General features: G+C 35.9%; 1 protein-coding gene across 3 annotated transcripts; it reads right to left on the minus strand.

Annotated features, from left to right (window-relative positions):
- Positions 1 to 537: 537 nt before the first annotated feature.
- Positions 538 to 23,426, minus strand: LOC306849027 (fibroblast growth factor 17). 3 transcript variants are annotated; one of them, XM_079383875.1, is made up of 7 exons: positions 23,336 to 23,426; positions 7,900 to 7,963; positions 5,776 to 6,544; positions 5,384 to 5,420; positions 4,670 to 4,850; positions 3,986 to 4,092; positions 538 to 1,209 (listed from the first exon to the last, which is right to left on the minus strand). In XM_079383875.1, exons 3-7 carry the CDS (start codon positions 5,805 to 5,807, stop codon positions 919 to 921), a joined length of 648 nt encoding a protein of 215 aa, XP_079240001.1. In that variant the 5' UTR covers positions 5,808 to 6,544; positions 7,900 to 7,963; positions 23,336 to 23,426; the 3' UTR covers positions 538 to 918. The 3 variants fall into 3 exon arrangements, with proteins under 3 accessions (XP_079240001.1, XP_079240003.1, XP_079240002.1); XM_079383877.1 differs by having other exon boundaries at positions 4,670 to 4,814; positions 23,336 to 23,420; XM_079383876.1 differs by having other exon boundaries at positions 4,670 to 4,817; positions 23,336 to 23,408.
- Positions 23,427 to 24,626: the final 1,200 nt, after the last annotated feature.

Below are 24,626 nucleotides of genomic sequence, written 5' to 3' on the forward strand. Positions count from 1 at the left end.
TTTCCCTCTGTTTAATTATGTATTTTATTATTGTAAGCCTGTAAGGTGTCCTTGAGTGTCTTGAAAGGCGCCCACAAATAAAATGAATTTTATATATATACTGTATAATTAAAAAGTAATGCGTTACTTTACTATTTATTTAACTTGCGATGCTTTACCACCAACGTAGTTTGGGGTCAGTAGGCCTATATGTGTTTTTTTGGGGGGGTTTTTTGAGAGAAATCTCCTCTGCTCACAAAGACTGCATTTTTTAAATCAAAAATACTGTAAAATTGTGAAATATTATTACAGTTTAAAATATTTTATATTGTAATTTATTCCTGTGATCAAAGCTGTATTTCCAGCATCATTACTCCAGTCTTCAGTGTCACATGATCCTTCAGAAATCATCCTAATATGCTCATTTGATGATCTTTGTCACTCTTGATCAATTTAATGCATCCTTGTTGAATAAAAGTATTCATTTCTTAAAAAAACGAAATCATACTGACCTCCAAATTTTGTTGTTGTTAAAAGTACATTGACAGACAGCAAACAATCATTTGAAGACTTTATTTATTTATTTCTATCCCTGACACATGAGGTAATGTCAAACATCTTTGGTGAAAATTGATGTTGATTTATATTTAATTTTCCATTTATAGTCCCCTCAAAGGGAAATAGCTTTTTTTATCGTGTTTAATATTGAGCATATTGTCTTAAAGTCTTTACAAAATGCTCACACAACACACACACAAATACCACCTTAATTAAATATATACATTCTCTTTTACTATCTTACCATATTTACAAGTCCCCCCGATGAGCATCCATGCATTCAGTGTTGCTGGCTTTTTCAAGTCCATTAAGTACGAAAATATATCAAAATAAAGCTGCCTCTGTTTGGTTAACAGTCAGATGAGTTTGTGTGGTATGGTGTTAGGAAGCAGAGTGGGGTTTTCTGTTGCGTTTCGCCCGTCGGGTCGGTGGAAAGCTGATGAACTCAAAGTGTTTGGGTTGGTCTGAGTTTGGGAAGGGGAGCGGTCCTTTGTGGAGGCGCTTGATGAAGTGAACTTCCTGCTGGTTCTCCCTGGTTTTGGAGGCCTTGATGGGCCGACCCTTTCTGCTGAAGGCCACGTACCAGCCCTCATATTTAGCGTTCTGGAAAGCAGTGTAGTTGTTCTCCAGGACGATCTCGGTGAAGATGCAGTCCCTTCCTCTGCCATTAGGCTGCGAGAAACAGAGGAGAAGCCACATGTTATTTCACTGAACTTTCAACTCAAAACAGGTGAATAACTGTGAAATTAAGGAGTTACTAAATAGCTCTTTATCAATGATCAGTTCCTTTAATAATATATTTAATTTACTATATTAGTATATATAATTCTGTAATTACTTATAAAGCAATGCTTTTTTTCCCCACACTGAAAATAAGTTTAAAATGCACCATCTGAATCTGTCTGTTGCATTCTGATTTGTTTCTGTGCTGAACAATTCATTTTCATATAAAGGCTATATCATTTTGCATATTTTTATTTTAAGATATAATTTCTCATTTTTTAATCTGTTATTACTGTCTTTTAATATATTTATCAAATAAATTAAGTAACAAAGCCAGGGTTTATTTTGTGTTTTACTAATCTTACAAAAGTCATTAATCCACATAAAAAATGTATTGTAAAATAATATGCTTAAGTGTGAACTGAATGTAATGCTTTCAGACACTTTATTGCATGTTATTTGCAATTAAATGAAATTAGTTGAAATTAGAGTGCTATTTTGACCCACTTAAGTAGGACTTAGACATCTTTATGTAATTTCATAATTACTAATGTGTTAAATTGTACTGCCGAATGCACCGACAAGCATTTATGATAAACTAAAATACACTTTTATGCAATTTCTATTAAAACTTGCCATGTCATTTATTTATATTTAACATATTATAAAAAAAATATATATAAAATATATTTGTAATTACACATTTGTAATAATGAAGTTACGATTTACACGGTAACAAATGGTGCAATGTACAGTATTAAAATAAAATAATTTTCCATATATATTTTTTTTTACATGTGTTTTACCTATATATATTTTTGTATCTGTGTTTACTGATGTAATATTGAATAACACACTACAGTTAAAATTATAATCAAGTACTTTACATGTGCTTTCTTATTTTAGTCAACACATAAAAATGTGTACTTATTTAAAGCATGACCAATTAAAAGTTATTATTATTAAAATTGAATGATTTAAAATATACTTTAAAGGTAAAACCTTTAATTTGACATTATTGCAAAGTATACTTTTTGAAAGTGTGCTTAAGAAACAATGAAATATGTCTCTCTTTGAGTGCACTTTTGTCACCTTTTATTTCATTAACATTATATTTTCGGCAAGTATTGTTTGTTTTAAGATTAGAAGCACACTACAAGTGCACACTCAATACAACTAAGCATGCTTATTTTTCAAAAGGATTGGACTTCATACCTAGCTTATTAAAGTTTTGTTTATAAACTGCAAGTAGCCACTGGTCATGTGATCACAACATGGCAGCCACCATGATGGGCCGCACCACCAGACATTGTTTTAGATGTTTAGTAATTCCAAATTTCCAAAAGTAATTCAAAGTGCTTTCAAGTGGCTAGGGTCTTATGTAAGCAGTGTTTTGACTCGCTCTGCCCATCATTATCTATTCTTCCTCACAGCCTGTGCCCTCATCACTCAACACGGCTCATTTCATGCTCTCACTGTCTCCATCTAGTTGTCCCAGCGCTTTGTCTCATGGCCAATCCATAGTGCTGAAGACATTTTTTCCACTTCCGTGAAGGAAGAGGTGGCTTAACATCTGACTAAACACAGAATGGGTGTGAAAGCTGTTTCCTTCACAGGCCTGGCTGTCGGGTCTCAGTGATCTTCATTCTCCTGTAGAAGATGCCATTCACACCATAGCCGCTGATCGATATGTCCTGATAATACCTCACCCATCACAGCATTTGCACAGCCAGTGAGTTTTGTATTGAAAAGAGCTGCTTTGGCATTTTGAAAACTCCTTTTGTTTTTAACAGTAAATGTTATGAGTTTATGAGATATAATATGAATTTGGAGTGACATAAGGGTGGGTAGATGACAGAATTATAATTATAGAAGTAAATTCAAGATGTGATTTGATTCATGTGATCAAATTTAAATTTGTCACCACGTTTTAAATCAGGAGTTTTCAATCTTTTAGATGCCTCAGAACCCCAAATATGATCATTCATCCTCATGCGAGGGATCCTCAAATAGGTATTTTCAGGCATTAAAACGCAATTAAACTGATTTAAACTGGTCTACTATACACTATGCTAATATATTTTATTTTACATTTTGCACTCACTACATTAGATGCCATTTTTATTATTTATTTTAAGCATTATTTTGTATTTATTAATTTATAAAATTAGTAAATAAATAATGTTTTAAGGTTTATTTATTTATTTTGTATGTTTACTTAGTTATTGTACTGATTATTTAATATAAATTTGTATTATTTATTTATTTGTTTACTCATTTATTTATATCTGTTTTTATTTGCTTATTTTAATCTTATTTTACCATTTATGTATTCATTTATTTATTTTTACACTTCTTAAACAGTTTTTCTCTAAACTTTTCACAGCCCCCTGGCACACCATAATGGCTATATGTGTGTGTAATATATTTATATATAGCCTATTATTTTTTATAATTTATTTTGATCAAATTTTGTATTATTTATTTACATCGCTTTTTATTTATTTGCTTATTTTAATCTTATTTTACCATTTATTTTGACACTTTTTAAACTTTTCTATGCAAACCATTGCAGACCCCCGGGGGTCCTGGACCCAATTTGAAAGCCCTTGGTTTTCTATCCTGCAGGCCTACAACTTAATTATCAAACTTTTTATATGCTTTGCAAAATCCAGTTGGCTCAAAAATCTAATACACTTTCCCTATCAAAAATTAAAATACATACCTTGCCCACTAGTTTCCCCCTGCGGTTCATGCACAGGTATCTACCACTTTCTGCTCCTTTGATCCGAACTCGACTTCCAAAGGTGTCCGTCTCCACATAAAGTCTGGCTGTAATGCGACACAACTGTTAGCAACAAACAAAACACTGTAGCCTTGAATAGGTTCAGCCATTTATCAAAACCATAGAATAAACTGCAGTCATAATGAAAACATACCCCAGTTAGCTCAACATTATTGAGTGCAGTGTACAAGTAATTCTACCTGACCCGTCCCTTGAAAAGTCACCTTTGTTGGCATAATCCAATGAAATAAGGCTGATTCAGTATGTTTAACCAGTTAATTTAGATGTTGCCACATGAAGCCTCAGTAGTTTTTAGGAATTCAGTATATTTATTTCAAGACTATTGCACTATCAAGATCTTCAAGATGAGTCCACACATGACCCAGTGTGTTCCTGAACTCCCATAAATCCTGGCTAGTCAAATCCCTCATTTCCCCTTGCTGTTTGAAGCAAATTAACACATCCTAATCAACACAAAAGGGAAACGATTAGGCAAAGAAAAGTCTTTTGAACTATCAGCGAGTCCCTTTTCAGCCATTAATTAAAGCAATCAGACGCGAAAACAGCGCTATCTGCACCGAAACCTGCCCTGAGTTAATTAGTGTAGATGAATGCGCCACTCACCGAAAGTGTTTCCGTCCTCGGCCGTGGCGCTCACTCTCTTGCCCTGGATCTGCACGTGTCTGCCGCTGGTTCTGCTGTACAGCTGATAGACTCGAACCTGCCGCCGGCTCAGCTGGTCCGTCAGAGAGCCCTGTTCCCTCACATACTGCTTAAAATTAGGAGAAGGGTGATTCTTCTCCCCCTTTTCGGTGCAAAGGGAAAATAAGATCACATATATATTCTCTCTCTGTTGCTGGAATAGAAAACCTTTTCGTTTTGTAAATACCAGCAACAGCACTGATCTATAATAGTCTATAATCAGCAGCTATGGAAATTGATTTAATTCTAATCTAGAGCAGTGGTTCTCAAATAGGGGCCCGCTAGAGGGCCTCAGCAAATTTAAAAGAAGCCGCAAATGATTTAAATTGATTTGAAATAAGTTACATTAAAGTAGCTAATCGACATCGATTAGAAGAATGTTTTAATCACTCGACATGTAAACTGACTTCCTATCTTATTTTAATGTCAAATCAACAAATGGTAATTTAATGAAGAACATACAGTTTTTATTTTATTTTATAAACATTAATCGTGTAACTGACTGTAAAAAGTATCAAAGGAAGCATACTGGAGTCAAAAAGGTTGAGAACCACTACAAAATTGACTATTGCCGAAGCCGTGCAATAAATGACACACTTTAACATGTTACAAAAAAATAAAGAAAGAAATATTTACCTGTGCGTGACACCACACCACGAAGAAGTGAAAAGAGCTACAAAAGTAAGGAAAGTTAGTCAATATGGTAAATATTAAAAATACATATATAATATTGTGTAAATTAAATCATAGCAGCATATTATGTAATCTTCAGTTCAGCAAATAATTTCTTATCAAAATAAAGAAACATTTTCACTATAAGGTTCTTAAATAAATCGTATAGTTCTTCTGAGATTAAAAACGCTTTGTTTTTTTTAAACAAACTAAAAAAAGTGCAAAAAAAGTATAGGAAATAAACGTTTATTCCGGAACCCAAATGTTATTTTGTCGCGCCAGACAACATTTCTATCTGCGAACTTTAATTTTAAGATTAAAAGCCTATAAACATAGCTAAATATCAATATACTCACATGTACAAGCAGCGCTGATTTATTCCATACATTGTGGGAACGCAAAGTATAATGTCGTATCCAGGGTTCTCCTGAATGATAATCCAGCTCTGTGATCTCTCGATTAAATGAGCTGAGTCAAATCCATACACCAGTAAAGAGTCCAGCAGCGCTAGATCTTCAGATGCGCGTCTCCGCAAACACACACGCGGATAAATCCGATTAGCAAAAAAACGATCCACATGCAGTCCAGAAGATTATGGAGTTCCATCATATGTGTTTGTACAACGCAGGTCTCTGTCTAAATCATAGTTTTGATGATAACAGTGCAGTGGGTCCAGTGTGTTCTTGATGTTGTGTTGGCACTGTCACTTGTGGAGAGGCGCAGCGCGCTCTGCGCGTCTGGATCTCTCACTGCGCCAATGTGATAGACGTCAAGATCCCTCCCATGAGTGTTGCACCTTTTTCCCCTCTTCAGAGACTCCTGAGCTGTGTTCTGCTAGATGAGCATGTGGAGGTGTTTCCAACTTCTACAACATTCAAATGAACTGAATAACCATATCCACAACCTGCATATTTCTGGAGTAGAGAGGCATCCTTTGGTCCCATCTGATGGAAGATTAATCTTTCCGAATGAACTCTGATGTCTTCAGATCATCCTCTGTATTTAAAGCTTTGAGGTTCCCTGAGAAAGGGTTGTGCCGCCTGATGTTTGGTTTAGGTCCCATCTCAGTATTGGTCTTTCCCCTCGAAGGGGCCGCGGTTCACACCTTTTGCTAACCTGGCAGCTCTAATGAGAGAACAATGGTGGCTTTTAATCACAGGACTCCAGCGGGCTTTTGTTAGCTCATGCGGAATCAACATCAAGCACTAACGATATAACGTCAACAGGATGCTCGCTTTCCGACGCATAGTTAAACTGCGTCGCAGCAATTAGTGCTGTCTTGCGAGTGTGACCATACCAGAGGTGCCACTTGGTCCCTTCAAATGAAAATTCATGTGAACCTTTCCACCCTAGAAGAGTGAAACTCAAGGATTATAAACTGTCAATCAATGTTTCTTAACTGGTTTGTGCTTCATAACACAGATTGGTTATCATTTGGTGACCCAACACGAACCAACCCATATTTAATGTAGTATGAAATTTAGTTTTGTTAATAATTTTTGACAATCAGGACACGTCTCACAACCTGGCCATGTTGGAATCTAATTTGTCTAGTCAAAAATGACAAACTGTGTGACAAAATACAAGTTTGATTGGATGAACCAAAATCTGTTTGTGGTCAAAATGCTGAAATATGTATAAGTTGATTTGCCTAATTATTTTGTTATCCTAAATGCAATTGTAATTTCCCCATCTGCCGTCTGCAACCTATTAGATTGTGGCATATTTTTGAATCAAGGCCCACCAGTTGAGGACCACTGTTGAGAGGTTATTTATTGCTTTATTTATATAAAGTTATAGATTTTATACCTCTATTTTATCACAACGAGGTCCTTTTATTCAATTTATTAATGGTCTAATTTGCTGAATGAATTTAAATTGACACTGATTCTTTGGTAACTGTCCATCTGACTAGGCATGATGGCGACAGACATGAGCATGACTCTTGGTGTATATTGTGATCTGTTCTCCAGCCATCAGTTTGTATTTTGCTAACGATAGACAGATAGTCAGGAGGTGTGAATAGTTATTGCTGACAAAGGCAGGTGAGACAGGTGTGTGTCTGATGTGAATGTAACCGGGGGACTGAATAATAGCACAAGTCTTTATGTTCTAAATCTCGCAGGAGTCTGTAACTGTACATGCTTTTTCACTGATATCTGATTAATTAAATTAAAAATTTTAATAAAAAATGTATTTGATTAGTGTTAATTAAAATTAAAATTAGTAATAGTATTTTTTTTTTTTTTATTCAGTTCAAGCTCATGGTCAGTTTTGTCTCATGGGCAAGCCCAGGCACAACTTTATTTCTGCACAAATGTTGTTTTGGAAGGAGAAATCTGCTAAATAGATTTTATGATGGCAAAATGTGGTAAACCGATCTGAGAGTACTGTACTGTACTCCAATTGATAGCTAAATGCACAATCAATATAGCCAAAATATATAAACAAACATGCAAGAGGTGTGAAAACATTATTACCAACAGGCATTCCAATGGACCTTTTCATGTTTTCAGTGTTCTCAGAAGCAGAAGTCATCATAAACTGAGAAAAAAATTGGTATAGAAACAATTTTCACTCCGAAATACATTGAAACAGCAAGTAACATATGGAATTAAATGTAATTTTGAAGCAGAATGACTAAAATAGTATTTTCTTATTAAACACATGAAACAACACTATGAAAATTAATTTTTTACAGCGTAGTTGGGTAATTTTAATAATGGTGAACAGAAAATACAGTTAAAATAATTTTTGCATTCCCATTTGACACAATAGCAAATGAAAAATCCATGATGGTGTTTCTATGACTTTCCAGAGGAGGAAAAATATCAAGATATTGATTACATGGTCAGATATGAGGAAGATGTTAAATTTGCCATCACTCCCCCAGTAGACATATTAGAAAGAGTATAGCAGCTTTAACTATGTTAAATATTTTATAGTTTACTTATGTTGAATTATATATATATATATATATATATATATATATGTGTGTGTGTGTGTGTGTGTGTGTGTGTGTGTGCAAAACTTTTCGATTTGCAATGTTAATAACAACTATGAAATAAAAGGGTCCATTCAGCCAAAATCTGCTTTCAGAGAAATTTTGTGGGTGCAGGTTCCAGGTGGACCTGCCTAAGGGTTATAATATTCTATAAAACTTCTCTGCTGCCCTCATTAAGTTATGAGAAACTATGTGAATTCCTCACCTATTAAGAGACAATGTCCAGTGGTGGGAAATCAAAGGAAGACAGATGTTTATTAAACTGTGATCTGACCCTCAGAACTGTTTGACATACTGTACATTTAAACAGTCACACCCTGACAGACACATAGAGACAAAGCAGCTTTTGCGAAAGCTTGAACTGAAGACCCACAGAGGCTCTTAATGTGTGTGTGTGTGTGTGTGTATGTGTGAACGGCAAGCATCAGAGGGCTTAAGCAGTGGATCTTCTCACCAGACCGGAATTCCGTCGGCCCCAGCGGGATGCCAAGGGTGTCGGCCACGGTTTTTTAGGATCGGGCGGCTCAGAGCAAGAGGGATGTGACGTGTCCTAATGAAACACCACACGTCTAGCACCCCACATGTCCCTCTCTCACTTTTATTTCCCTCCCTTGCTTCACCCCCTTCAGTTTATGAAGCGGCAGTGAGATCTGAGGCCCTGAAACCTGATCTTATTTATTCACGTCTCGAGCTTTGCTGGTGCTACCTTAGCGATGGAAATAAACCAACACAGAGTCTCGATCAGACACCTAGCAACAGAAACCTAAGTAGCAGTTCCCCCAACGACAGCCCCGGCCCAGAATATACCCATGGGTATCCCGTTAAATAAAGACTGGGAGATGCTGTAAAAAACACAGATGACAAGTGGACATGGGATCTTGTTTGGGTTCAGAGCTTCAATGCCAAAGTGTTGACATGTGATGACAGAGCACAGACGTGTTGAGCCATTCATTTCTACCACAGTCATGTCCTGAATGGCCCAGGTCCAACATAAGCAGCTCTAAAATGAACTAGTTATAAAACATTAATCTATTTATTGAGTGATTGCTAATTGACAACGCATATGTTGTTTGTAAGAGCCACATGTTGTTTGGTCATCCTTGTATTCTTAGAGCATGCAGAGCAGTCACTTCTTTTATTGTACGTGATGATGCATCTCAGAATTAAAATTTGGTCATTATTTATTCATATTAATTTCATTCTAAATTCTTTGTTCAGTGGAACACGAAATGAGGCTTTTTGAAGATTCTTAATGAGGATATTTTCCATAAAAAAAAAGAACATTGGTTCTCACATCGGTGTTTACAAGAAAAATATAGTAAAATTCACATTTAAAACACACATGCAAAGTTCTCAGAAATAAAAATTTTTTATTCATGAAATCATGTTAGTTCTCAAAAAAATTGATACCACTTTCAAAAAGCGTGATGATATGTGGTTCAACCGTCTTTTGGGACTTTTATGTATACGTTTCAATCAACACTTTCCAGGTTTTAAAATTTATTTTTCAAGGTAAAAGTATAGTTTTTTAAATGATCATGACTTATTAATTCATAAATATCATTAAGATTTTGGGAGTCGCACCACATGACATGAAGTAACCTTGACTTGTCATAAAATGGTCAAATTATCTGATATTTTAAGAGACTTATTAATAGATATGTATACATTGATGACAACTTCAGACATCCCTTGTGAAAAAGAAGTGTGCTTAATTGCAGTAAAAGTGTACTTTTTGTGTACTTCAATTGTTAAAAGTATACTTTTTAAAAAGTGCACTTGCAGATAATATAATATAAATTAAAGGCCACTTAAGTGTACTTAAAGAGAGTACACTTTAATGACAATAGGTCTTAACATACTTAAGTGCACTTTTTAAAAATGCACTTTATAATAATGTCTAATTAAGTGTTACTTATGTAGTACTAATTATGATTTTATTGTGTTTTAAATATGTACACTTATTTTGATATATTTATCAATATACTAAAGCACATGTAAAATAATTGATTTTAATTTAAACTTAAGTGTGTTCTTCAAAATTACATTTGTTAATGTATTTTAAGTGTATTTAGTCTATAATATATACTATGTGCATTAATGCACTTTAAATTTATTTTTCTTCTAAACTTAAATATACTTTCTTATACAGTATACTCCAATAAAACTTATTGTTGAAATTTTCATCACCAGCTCTAAATGAACTATCAAATTTAATTTTCTACATAATATTTAACAAACAGTGTCATTTATGGGAGTACTGTATTTGTATGTAATAGTACTGTACTTTACAGAATACTTTCAATATCATTATGTTGTTCTCACTTAAACACATTTAATTGCATTAATTGCAAGCAAAAGTTTAACAGATCTAATCAAAATTCATTTGCATTCAAATACATTTGATTTTAGACTAGGCTACACTGCACTACACTGTAAAAAATGACTGATTTTTAGTTTGGTGAATGAGTCATGAATGAGTCTAAAAATAGTTTTTGGTCTAACTACACAATGAATTAGAACAATTTGAACCTGAACAGAAATGAAAAGCCTGAAAAAAAAACATGTACGATTTAAAATTCCATTTAATGCTACTAAACAAAATTTAAAGTATTTAAAGAATTAAAGAATTTAATATTTAATGTATATAATTGATATTATAACCACCAGTAATATTCAATATATCAGCCACCTCTATAAATAATAATGTTGTTGTTTTTGCATTTGAAGAGCAAGATGTTCCATTACTGGTTGTGTTTGTAATATGTAATATTTTTGTACTTGAGTTATTCATTTTGCAGGATCAGTGCAGATTTGTTACAGGAGATATAGTGTGGAAAAATAGACCAGTACTGAGGAGGTGATGTTAGAAGTTTTTAATGAATTGTTGCCCATGTACACATGTACACATGACAAGCTAAAAGTGCTATATTAAGTCACTATCCTTATGGATATTAAATTCTTTGCATCTTTTCCATTTGCATGTAATATATTCCCAACTGTGCATTTACAGATCCCCTCTAATCATCATATATTTTATAGGTAACATACCAAAGGAAGAGGGCAGCAGCTTTGCTGTGTCAGTCGTGGTAAATACAGGAACATTCTTCATGAAGATGTGCGAGAGAGGCAGATACTGCAACGTGTATATAAACTTTGGACTGCAACTGTGTATTGCTTTCACTCAGCTGAACCATTTATAACGACTGGATATTTTTTATAACAATTGTGCTTCTTTCTTTCCTCAAGGAATTTTTTTCTAACCTTCCTGCATCTTTGGAGCATTTCCGTTCACAGAGACTGTGGAGAGATGGTGTGCAGCTTCATGACATTTGAAGTTTACTGCCGATGAAGAGCTTCTGGGACACTGACAAACAGCATTTCCCAGCAAGTTCATTTGGGGTTCTTTTTTTATTATTATTAATTTATTTAGTCAAACTTGCATTCATTAATGCTGGAGTAAGATTTTAGAAGAAACCTTTCGGTCCTGTTTAATGTTGGCGCTAGTAAAAGGTTTGAGAATTTATGGCCTGGTTTCACAGACAGGGCTTAGACTAAGCCAAGAGTAGGCCATAGTTCAATTAGGACATTTAAGTCATTTTCATTAACATACCTTAGAAAAAACATTACTGGTGTGCATCTTGAGACAAAACAAAGGCACTGATATTTTTAAAGATCAGTCAGTGCAAGTTTCTTTCAGTTGAAACAGCTCAGAATTACACTTTAGTCTGGGGCTGGTCTTAAGCCTTGTCTGTGAAACCGGGGGTACCATTAACACAGTTTGGTAATGTCAAAAAGGTCTCATTTGTTGTACATGGAATGATAATTTTCTTTAATTTTTTTGTATTAAGTGTGTGTGTTTGTGTGTTAGTAATCCTATACGTTATGGAGACCAAATGACTGTTTTTTATGATGGCGAGATTAGGTACTTTTGTAAGTGATTTTGCATTGTTCCACAGACTCTTACTAATTAGTGAGTTAAAGTGTTGCAACTGTGTATAGTGGGTTTTTTTGTATTTGTTTTAGAGATTGTAAATTAATAAATGTAGAGGGTTTTCCATTTTGTGTTTGTGTTGATTGTAACTAGGTAATTAAGAGATTTTTTTAAATAAAATTTTAAATTGCCTGTAATAAATTTCAACTTCATTGCCAGAGATATATGACATTTAAGTACATTGAAATGACATTTAGATATATTTTAGTTCACATTAATTGCTTATTCAGAAGTACATACATACCATATTTCAAAGTACATATAAAATATACTAAAGTCCCACTTAAGTGGTTCAGAAATATCACTCAAAAGTTCAACAGCCCCATCTTATTCCGACCTACAGCCAGAAACTTAAGTCTGCAAAGCCTGTATTAAGATCTGTTAAAAGATTGACTAACGAAACAGAGTGGGATCTACAAGCCTGTTTCTCTCTCACTGATTGGACTTTTTTTGAAGCCGCTGCCACCGATCTGGACGAGCTCACAGAGACTGTAACATCTTATATCAGTTTCTGTGAGGATATGTGCATTCATCTAATCTACAACAATGATAAACCATGGTTCACAGCAAAACTCAGACAGCTCCGTCAGGCCAAAGAAGATGCTTACAGAAAGGGGGATAAAGTCTTGTACAAACAGGCCAAATACACACTGGAAAAGGAGATCAGAGCGGCAAAGAGGAATTATTCTGACAAGCTCAGGAAAAAATTATCTTCCGGTGATCCTGCTTCAGTGTGGATAGGAATGAAGGATATCACCAGTTACAAGACACCATCCCCCAGCACTCTGGAGAATCAACAACTGGCAGACGACTTGAACGACTTTTATTGTCATTTTGAAAGATCACCCCACAACCGCCCTGAACACCTCTCCACACAACCATTCACACCTCCAGCAACCCCTCTCTCCCCCACACCTATGATTCAAATCAGCAAAGAAGATGTGTGCCAGGTCTTCAGGAAGGACAAAAGAAGGAAGGCACCAGGCCCAGACAGTGTGTCACCAGCCTGCCTAAAATCCTGTGCTGACCAGCTGGCCCCCATCTTCACACAGATCTTCAACAGATCACTGGAGCTGTGTGAAGTCCCCTCATGCTTCAAACGCTCCACCATCATCCCCGTCCCAAAGAAACCCAAAATTACTGGACTTAATGACTACAGACCTGTGGCCCTAACGTCTGTAGCCATGAACTCATTTGAAAGACTGGTTTTGGCTTATCTGAAGGACATCACTGGACCCTTACTGGAGCCCCTGCAGTTTGCCTACAGAGCAAACAGGTCTGTGGATTCATGCAGTCAACATGGGACTGCACTTCATCCTGCAGCATCTGGACAGACCAGGGACTTCAGCTCCGCTTTTAACACCATCATCACGGAAACCCTTCAAAATAAACTAACCCAGCTCTTCGTTCCCACCTCTGTCTGTCAGTGGATCAACAGCTTCCTGAAAGACAGACAGCAGATAGTAAAGCTTGGTAAATTCACATCCAGCACTCGTACCATCAGCACTGGAGCTCCTCAGGGCTGCGTTCTCTCCCCACTGCTCTTCTCCCTCTACACCAACGGGTGCACCTCTAAAGACCCCTCTGTCAAGCTCCTGAAGTTTGCAGACGACACCACACTGATCGGCCTCATCCAGGACAGTGACGAGTCTGCTTACAGACAGGAAGTTGAGCAGCTGGCTGTCTGGTGCAGTCTTAACAACCTGGAGCTTAACACGCTCAAAACTGTGGAGATGATAGTGGACTTCAGGAGAAACCCCCCTGCTCTCCCCCGACTCACCATCATGAACAGCACTGTGACTGCAGTGGAGTCATTCAGATTCCTGGGCACCACCATCTCCCAGGATCTGAAGTGGGATATTCACATAGACTCCATTGTCAGGAAGGCTGTACTTTCTTCGCCAGCTGAGGAAGTTCAACCTGCCGCAGGAGCTGCTGAAACAGTTCTACTCTGCCATCATTGAATCCATCCTCTGCACTTCTATAACGGTCTGGTTCAGCTCAGCTACCAAATCTGACCTCAGAAGACTACGGAGGGTAGTCCGGACTGCTGAACGAATCATTCGTACATCCCTCCCCACTCTCCAAGAACTGTACTTATCCAGAGTGAGCAAAAGGGCTGGTAAAATCACTCTGGACCCCTCACACCCAGCACGCTCCCTCTTTGATATGTTACCGTCTGGTCGACGCTACAGAGCTCTGAGCACCAGAACGACCAGACACAGGAACAGTTTCTTCCCTCAGGCAATCCATCTCATGAACGCTCAACAATAAATGTGGAACACACAACTATAATACATTATCCATTCACCACACTCACTAATTTTATCTTTATTTTCTCATTTCTAATTTGCACATACTTGATCTGTACATACATAGTTGTCTATATTGTGTTTTTGCTGCTTTGTACATTGCCTTTTGGTTAATTGTTGTTATTCTTTTATTATCTGTGTCCTGTCCTGTTGCTGTCGTTCTGTTGCACTGTAGAGCTTCTGTCACTACAACAAATTCCTTGTATGTGTAAACATACTTGGCCAATAAAGCTCATTCTGATTCTGATAAAACTAATTGCATTTAATGTCATTTTAAACTGTAATATATTTGAAATCAATTACAAATAACATGCATTTAGGTGGTCGAAAACATTACATTTAATTCACGCTTAAGTGTATTGTTAACTGACATTAAATAATATTTTAGTTAACATTAATTGCTTGTCAGTACATTAGTAGTACACTTTAAACATATTTTAAAGACACTAGAAGCAATTATGAAAGTACATATAAAGATGTACTAAAAAGTCATTTAATATCACTTTTAAATGTGATACATTTTAAGTTAATTACAAATACAATGCATTTAAGCGTCGAAAATAACATTTAATTTGCACTTATGTGTGTTCTTTTAAAGTATATTTCTGCAATAAGTACACTTTATAAAAGTATACATAAGTACATTTCTTTTTCACAAGGGATGTCTTGGAACGGTCAATGTGTCGTCACTCACAGTAAAAATCAATGAGTTCTCCAAGATGCCACAACTTTGTACAGCTTCTGCTTGTAAAAATGGCCATGATTTAAATTCCCCCCAAAAATGGGATAAACTTTCACAGATGAGAATGTTTTTGGTTTGTGTTTTTATATATTAACTAGTGTTGTCAAATGATTAATCACTAATCGCATCCAAAATAAGTTTGTTTACATAATATATGTGTGTGTACATACATACATATATATATATTTATAAAAGAAAAAATATGTTTTTAGATATATACACATATTTTAAGAAAAATTTGTTTATATATTAAATATATTTATATAAATTCTATGAATATAAATATATACATGTAAATATTTTAAAAATATATACTGTATGTGTGTCTCTTTATATACACATAATAAATATACACAGTACACACATATATTATATAAGCAAAAACTTTTATTTTGGATGTGATTAATCATTTGACAGCACTAATATCAACTCAATATTACTGTTTTTTTAACTATAGTATTTTTTTAAATGTTGTGTTAGCTAACACCTTCATTTTGTTGTATTGAGTTTAACAAAATCATCTGCTGACGTCTATTGCAGATATAGATATTCATACATACATATAACTATGATTGCAGAGGCAAAGTCCACTTGATCTCAAGTGTTTACAGACTGAATTTGACTGCTTCAATATGGCGGCTTAAGTATAGCGGCCCATTGAAACAGCGGTTAAAGGGATAGTTCAGCCAAAAATGAAAATTCTGTCATTAATTACGTTCGAAACCTGTAAGACCTTTGTTTATCTTCGGAACACAAATTAAGATATTTTTGATGAAATCCGAGAGCTTTCTGACCCTCCATAGACAGCAACGAATCTGACACGTTCAAGACCCAGAAAGGTAGTAAGGACATTTTTAAAATAGTCCATGTGGCATCGGTGGTTCAACTGTATTTTTATTAGACTGCAGCTTGTTTACAATCAGAAGGCATACGCTGTACATGCATGATGCATGTATGCATTTTTGAGTGAACTATCCCTTTAATGAAACATCTATGTATGCATATCTATTGACCTTGAAACAGTCACGACGGTCTTCAGGATCTAATTTTCAGCTTTTTTTCTGCATGAGGTTACACCGCATGACTTTTATTCGGCCTTTTTTTAAAATATATGAATAAGCAATGAAGCCGTTTTGTTGAAGGGGTCATTTGATGTTGCTAAAAAGAACATTATTTTGTGTATTTGGTGTAATGCAAAGTGTTTGGTTTAAGGTTCTAAAAAAGCATTTTTTTCCACATACTGTACATTAGTGTTGCTCCTCTATGCTCCGTCTTTCTGAAACGCGTTGATTTTTATAAAGCTGAGAAGCGAGGCATGCTCTGATTGGCCAGCTATCCAGTGCGTTGTGATTGGCTGAATACCTCAAGCGTGTGATGGAAATGTTACGCCCCTCACTTTATTGTGATGCCATGTCCCGGCGCGACGAGTCAAAAACAATAAAACCCATTATAAATGAGGCATTTGTTGCATCCAGTGGGGACATAATAACTGATTATAATGGCTTGTACTGTCTTTTTACGCGTTGCGTTGCATCGCGCCACGTAAACATTACCATGTCTGCATTTGTGATCGGAGAAACGACAAACAACAAGAGCTACTCTACACTGCTCAAAACGCGCATTTGAATCGCCAGTGGCAAATTCTTTAAATATGAAAATATACTTACAGGCTTGTGAGTCAGAAGCGCCAGACTGTCCTTGCAAAGTTGGAATTGCCCCACTTTATAGAAATAGCCTTTGAGCACAGCTGGCATTGTAGGCTAACGTTACTCTCCCAGGTTCAGGAAATAGTCCTCCGTAAAATGCGCTGCACACACTCTAATATTTGGGTTGAACTGTTCTGGAACAGTGTTGTAAATACAACTAAACCCCTGATTTCTAGTTGTGTCCTCTTTTGGAAGCCCAAACAAAGTAGTTTCGCTTTCACAACGAAACACAGCGTCTCCACGACATGGCGCCGGTAGCAGCAACAACACTACAGCGAGAATAAAAATCACGCCCTCTTTCTTTGCCTATACATTTGAGCCGTGTTATGCAAATCTTCCCACACCGTGACGTAGACATGTGGGGGCATGTTTGAATGAGCTGTTTTACGGGGGCGTGGACGAGTCTTAACTTTTATAAGGAATATCTCTTTGGGTTTGAGTCTTTGCAACTTTAGGGATCGTATCTATACATGAACAGCTTGTAACACTCCAATGAGAAAGGAAGACTTGAAATCGTATCATATGACCCCTTTAAATATTTACTACCTGGACTAATACTAATATTTTGTTTTACCTGGACTCTTTATCACACTTGCTCTCAGTTTTGTCTTTCATCAATGTTAGCATTTAGCTGTGTGTTAGTGTACTGTGAGCTGCAAGTGAAAGGTCGATTGGTGGTCTCCCCAAACAGCTTAAACCACATCGTAAAAAAACTGGACCATAAAGAACAACTGGCTACTCGTTTCTGACCTCACAAAAATAGAGACAAAGCTTCAGAAAGTGGGTGGTCTGCTCTCTATGAAAAAAAAAAATGCATTGTGTGAGGGTGAAGTTAAGTTCTTGTCTTCATAACACCTCTAATGTGCTTTGATTAGAACACATTAGCATGGGATCAGAAAACTCCTCACCTGAGACGCCTGAGACACAACAACAACAAGAATCTGTAACACACTGCTGAGCAGAAACGAAAACCTTTAGACGAGCCAATAACCTACATTTCCCTCCTAATGAAGTGTTTAGGGTGGCTTAATGGCTAATTATTACACTGTCCACTGACCCTTCATTTTACCCCAGCCATTTGCAAGCTGACCATTTGAGCTTGCCAAATTTGACACAGCTGACACAGGCAATAAATTTGAACTAGTTCCACCTCCCCCTTGATCTGTGATGAGGCCTAGCCCCTCACCCTCACAACAAACACACTCCTTTAGTCACAAATCCACAGGTTAAGATCCTAAGTCCTAAAAGCTCATTGCATCTTCTGACTGTTGGAATTAAAAGGTAAATTGGAAATCAGGTGAAATGGAATCCAACAGGGGTCATATTTTCCCAGGCTGATGGTCATGTGACATGAAGGGAGCTTTAGATGGCTGTCTGAGGGTCACATGACTAGTAGGTCTTCTAAGTGGTGGCACTTATTTTTAAAATGTTTGATTATCAAATAACTGATTACACTAAAATATAGCATAAATATGTAAGATTGAATTCAAATATTACACTTATAGTAATACATACTTTCTCTCCTAAATGTTTAGTGTTATCATAGTTATTAGGACATGTTTTATCTGTTTGCAACAATTACTCGCAATAGTCAATAATAAAAGTAGTAAGCATAACATACTATTATATTATATTATATTTAGATTTGTTGAATAATAAATAATATTCAAATATTTATATGTTCTAACATAAACACGCAAATAGTGCTTGGGAATTGTTTGAAAAGTTCATAATTGTTCCACTCTCATGTCGTACCAACCTTTTTAGATTTTGAATAAATATTGCAAATAGTCATATGGATTAATTTTCTATTTTATTTTTGGAGTTTGGCAGCATAAACCCAACATTTCCTTTATGAAAAGCAGAAGCTTAGACATTCTGCCTAATATCTCCTTTTGGGTTTCACAGAAGAAATGAATAATACAGGGTTAAAATTATACATACAGTAACAAAACCTTACAAGGTTAAAATAATGCATAAAATAAATAAATAAATAAACACATACATACATACATACACCAGTAAATTTATTCATTCATTCATTCATTTATTTGTTTACAAGAAAACAAGGGGATCAAACTTTTAAAAATGTAAAAAAAAAGAAAAAAGAAAAAAACTCGATCCATTGGGTGAGGTGTTTTCTGTTTCAGACTGATTAGACACTGTGATGACAGAGTGACGTATGTATGTATATATATACTTGTATACCTCAACATGCATGAGTTATAATTTTGCATGCCAAAGCAACTACCTCAGTTAAATCTTGTCTTCACTGAATTATGATATGCTTGAATCTCTGGGCTCTCTAAGAGAGAAATACACAAATCCATAAGGGACCTGCTCTGACTGTCCACTCAAATGTGGGAAGTTGAGTTTGTGTTCCTCAATTAACACCCAATAGCTGCAGACAGCCGCTGACTGCTTCGATTGCCACCCGTCCCGCTGACATCTCAGAGCCCAAATCCAGTCATGTTATTCAGTCTCCAGTCATTCTCGCATGGGCAGTTAAAATAGCCGCCTGCTGGACAGTGAGGAGGGGGTTGACAGGCATGGCCCGGCCTGCTTTGTCCAAGAGCATCTGTGTTATTTTTAAGAGGCAAAATGTCAGCGTGCAGTGAACAGACGGAAAGAAGGACCATGTGTGGCAGAATCCGGGGCTCCGGTCACAGCCTTATAACCGGACTGGTGTGACCATCACTGGGGAACTTAACAAGACACAGAGCCTAAGCTGTGATTATTGCTGCTAAATGATCAATTTAAAAACCTTATGAGTCAATTCCAAATAAAGATGTCTACTGTGGTTTATATGGGGTTATCAAAAGTGACAGTAAAGACTATGCATTCTGTTGCAACAATAATATTTTATTGAATACTTTCTTGTTAACTTGTTAAAAACAGTCTCACAGTTTCCACTAAAATATTAAGCAGAAAAAAAAAATTCAGCATTAATAATCAGAAATGTTTCTTGAGCATCAAATCAGCACATTAGAATGATTTCTGAAAGATAATATGACACTGAATATACTAATTTCTTTTTAAGGTAAGTGGTTTCAATCAATCTATTTTTGCTACATTTAAATAAATTTAGTTAACTAACTTTTTTTTCAATTTCAATGTAGCTAAAATAAATGGTTTGCAACCACTTATCTTAAAAAAAAAAAGAAAAAAAAAAATTATAATTTTTTTCCAGTGTAATGATGCTGAAAATTCAGGAATAAATTACATTTTAAAATATATATAAAAAAGCAAACAGCTATTTTAAATTGTGATGATATTTTATAATATTAGAGTAAAAATTTTACTAGGTAGAGTGTATGTGTATATGAATTAAAAAATTATTGTTTAAATTATTTATTGTTTATTTGATTATATAGAGAGTGTGTAGAGTGTACATTGTGTGTATATATGAATTAAAAAAATTTAATTATTACTTGTTTAACTTGTTATTTATTATTTATTTGATTGTTTTTGTAATTTTGAATTTTAAAAAAAAATATTGTAATGTTTTCTTTGTGTCACACATTGACGATTTGGACAAACCTACGATGAAAACAAATAGTTATATACAGTATAAAAGGAATAAAATGCATTCAAAATGCAAAATGGCTTGTTAGTTATACCATACTGACTAAATTAATACAATTTTAAAACAAAGCTGTTTCACATATTTAAAAACAATAATACAATATTATTATTACTTTTAAAAGGAATTTGTTTCCTTTATATATATATAGGGGAGAAAAAGCAAATCAGCATGTTTTTGATTAGCTTAGATCTTGATCAAACAGTAACAGCTTTTTAATAAACAGGCATTTATCAACGGTTGGTTCTGTATACAGACTGACATGACCTCCATGTCCCAGAGGAGACATATGCGTCCATTAGATCAGCAGTCTAGTCTGCGGCTGCAGGGTCTCGTCAGCGGTCATATTGGGGACTCATGTTGTCATCAGCAAACACGAACACTTCAGCACATTCATATCACACATACACAGACACTCACAAACACACCGCAGGCTCCATTAACAGTTCTGTTGAGTTCTACAGAGCCACTTAAAGTTCCTTATTGTGTGCTTTTGAAGAGCACTGGTACATTCACTCTGAGGGAGTTCATTTCTTTCTTCAGCAAGCAGCAAGTGGACCAATAGCTGTGCCTTTCATCTGGTAAAATTAGCCTGTGAAACATCTCATCGTATTGCTCACACATTAACACATTAGCAACCCCGAAAACACTTTGACTCGCCCCAGAAGGAGAACATACCACATGTAAAACCCAAAATTCATACAGAACACAGGACATGAGACCTACATTAACATCATGGTTGACAATCACTAATGATTTGCAGGGGTTTGCTGCAGGCTTTACGTTTGATATGCCTCCTCAAATCATGTAGCAGGTTAGGTAGATGTATACTCTTCTAAAGCACAAACATACAGTTTTTCACCTGGTGGATGATAAAAAACCCCCACAAAATTGACTGAAGGAAGAGCCAAATCAACTCCAGAGACCAAGAAGACATGGCTCCTTTAAAGTGGGCCAGTAAGCAACAACTTGGAAACTATCAACAAACGATGAAGCAATCACCCAGAATATCCCAGCAACACATCTTAGTAAATATATTAAAACAGCCTCGTAACCATTGGCAACACCTTGGTTTTATTTTCTTTAAATAAGGTCTTTATTATATCAACGTTTTTGATACCATGGAAATGTCATAATTCTTGTCACCAGTGTCAATATCACAAAAAACTAATACAGCCTAAATTTATACAAAACAAAACAAAAAAACTCAAGCTTACTGAAGACAAGTAAACAGTCAGCGATGAATTAAAAATAAGAAACTAATTACAAGCAATATGATGAAAAAAACTACAGTAGAACAAATATATAAGAAATGCTACATACTTTGTATGAAGCAATCAAATATAAAAGCACTGCATATTCTTCACTGTGTAAATTAAATATATATTTCTTCTAATTAAAGTTATAAAAGTGATTTAGTCAAGAGCAGTGAGAGATTTTCTCTCTTTTGTTGTTTGATTAACAAGACCGACAGTCAGCAGGAATATTAGACTGCTGTCACTTTAAGAGCTGCCCGGATCCAATGTACTGTTTACATGTGTGCTTTCTTTCTCAGCTGTTTTCTATCACTTAAGACCTAAATTACTTTGTTTATGAGGATGATATTAAAACAACACCTATTAAACCAACACCTTCTGCTGCCTTAGCAACTGCATAACAACACACTTAAAATTGCTTAATACACATTAGCAGCCACATTAAAACACCCTAGTAACATCCTGAATGCTTTGGATACTGATAACCCCACAGAAAACGTAAAACACCTTAACATTTTCACAATATACTGCTTAGAAAAACCATAGCAACAACTCACAACACTTTAATAACTGCATAGCAACGGTCTAAAAAAGTATTTACAACACTTTAACCACCATGTTGAAAACCATGGTAACCATCCTGAACACCTTAGAGACACTGAGAACACTCAATTTGAACACTCAGAATGCCTTAGAAAATGCTTACCAGCATCCTAGCAACCACATAACAACACACTTAAAATTGCTTAAAACTTCTTACCAGCCCTAGTAACCATCCAGAACATAAAAAGCCACACATTAAAAAAACCTTAGAACACCTTAATGACTGCTTTTTATAAGCACATTGGCAACCACCTACAATACCCTAGCAACCACATAGCAACACAATGAAATCACTTTGCAACCACATTGAAATGCCCTAGTAACCATCCTAAACATACTGATAGCTACACATTTAAAAAGCACCCAGAATACCTTAGCAACTGGCAACCACATAGCAACACACTAAAATCACTTAGCAACCACACTGAAATGCCATAGTAACCATCTTGAACATAGTTATAGCTGCATGTTAAAAACACACCCAGAAAACCTTTGCAACTGCATAGCAACAGCTTAGAAGCCACCCACAACACCCTAGCAATCACATAGCAACACACTAAAATCACTTAGCAGCCACATCAAAATGCCCTAGCAACCATCCTAAACATACTGATAACTACACATTAAAAACACACAGAAAACTTTAGCAACTGCATAGCAACACCATGGCAACCACCCACAACACCCAGTATCTTATCCACACAGCAGATACCTACTAGAAACTACCGGAGTGTCAGAATCGTTGACTTTTTAAAGTATGACTCTCAGACACAGCACGTGTGTGTGTATGTGTGTGTGAGTGTGTGTGTGTGTGTGTGTGTGTATGGGGGGCAGCTGTCTAGCCTTTGACTCCGCCCCTCCCCTTCCCCTCTCTCCAGCCTGTGCGTCTGATCTCTCTGTAGTTCACACCTGATCCCAAACCACTGCACTTCACACAGGAATTTTCCATTTTCTATTTTCTCTAGCAGCCAGTCTGGCCCCTCCTTTCACCCCCAGCGGCCCCTACAACTGCCACACACACACACACACACACACACACACACACACACACACACACACACACACCATATATGCCAGTCACAGTGTGTACAAAAGTGTGCACACTAGATCACCACAACACACCACTGTGTGTATACTCACACCATCATCTGAAAGAGCAACAACCATTTATGCTTTTTAAATTGTTTTAAATTCTGAGTGTTGTTGCTTTAAATTTGGGAGGCTCTTTCAGTTAATAAGAGGCTGATGACAATATCAGGTTTTTAGAAGACATGCACCTCATAAAGTCAAGAAGAGATGCATTTGATTTAATATGCTTTGGTCAAGCCATAATTCCTTTACTTTCTGTTCTTTCAAAGTTTTCATGACTTTACTATTATTCTAAAATGATTAAAATACTAATAATAATGAAATAAGTGTCCACATACTTCACTGGTAGTGTAAAATGTCAGAATGTTGATGAGGGGGAATTTTAAGAAAATGTTTGATGCATTTTATTTATTATTTTTTATAATATGATAACTATATTTATTTTATTTGCTGATTATTCCGGTCATTTTTGACATTGAAGCATCTTGTCCATAGGCGGTCATTTAGCGTGGGAATTGTGTGGTTTCATTCGGGTCAGCCGGCATGCCCTCTTACCTGTCCCTGACCCCTGAACTCCCCGTCAATCTCTCTTCACCTTCCTTTTCTCTCATTCCTTCTTCCTTCTCAATGATCTCCTCACCTCCACAATCTAAAGCCGCATCTCTCACTGCAGTGACCTCTCAATCACACCTGCTCCAAAGTTAAATGCAGAAAGACCTTTCAAATGTTTGATTGTTTTGTGTGTGTGTGTGTGTGTGTGTGTGTGTTAGTAATTTTTGAAATTAGGTTTCCCTACTCAACTCAAGTGCATTGCATTGTGGGATACAGTATTACACACCTGCAGCTGAATTTGTAATGCTATTTAATGAATTTTTAGCAGGCACCTGAACTCAGCAGATGCCTTTGTAAAACATCTTT

Source organism: Barbus barbus (genome assembly GCF_936440315.1).
Source record: "Barbus barbus genome assembly, chromosome: 29".
Taxonomy (NCBI): domain Eukaryota; kingdom Metazoa; phylum Chordata; class Actinopteri; order Cypriniformes; family Cyprinidae; genus Barbus; species Barbus barbus.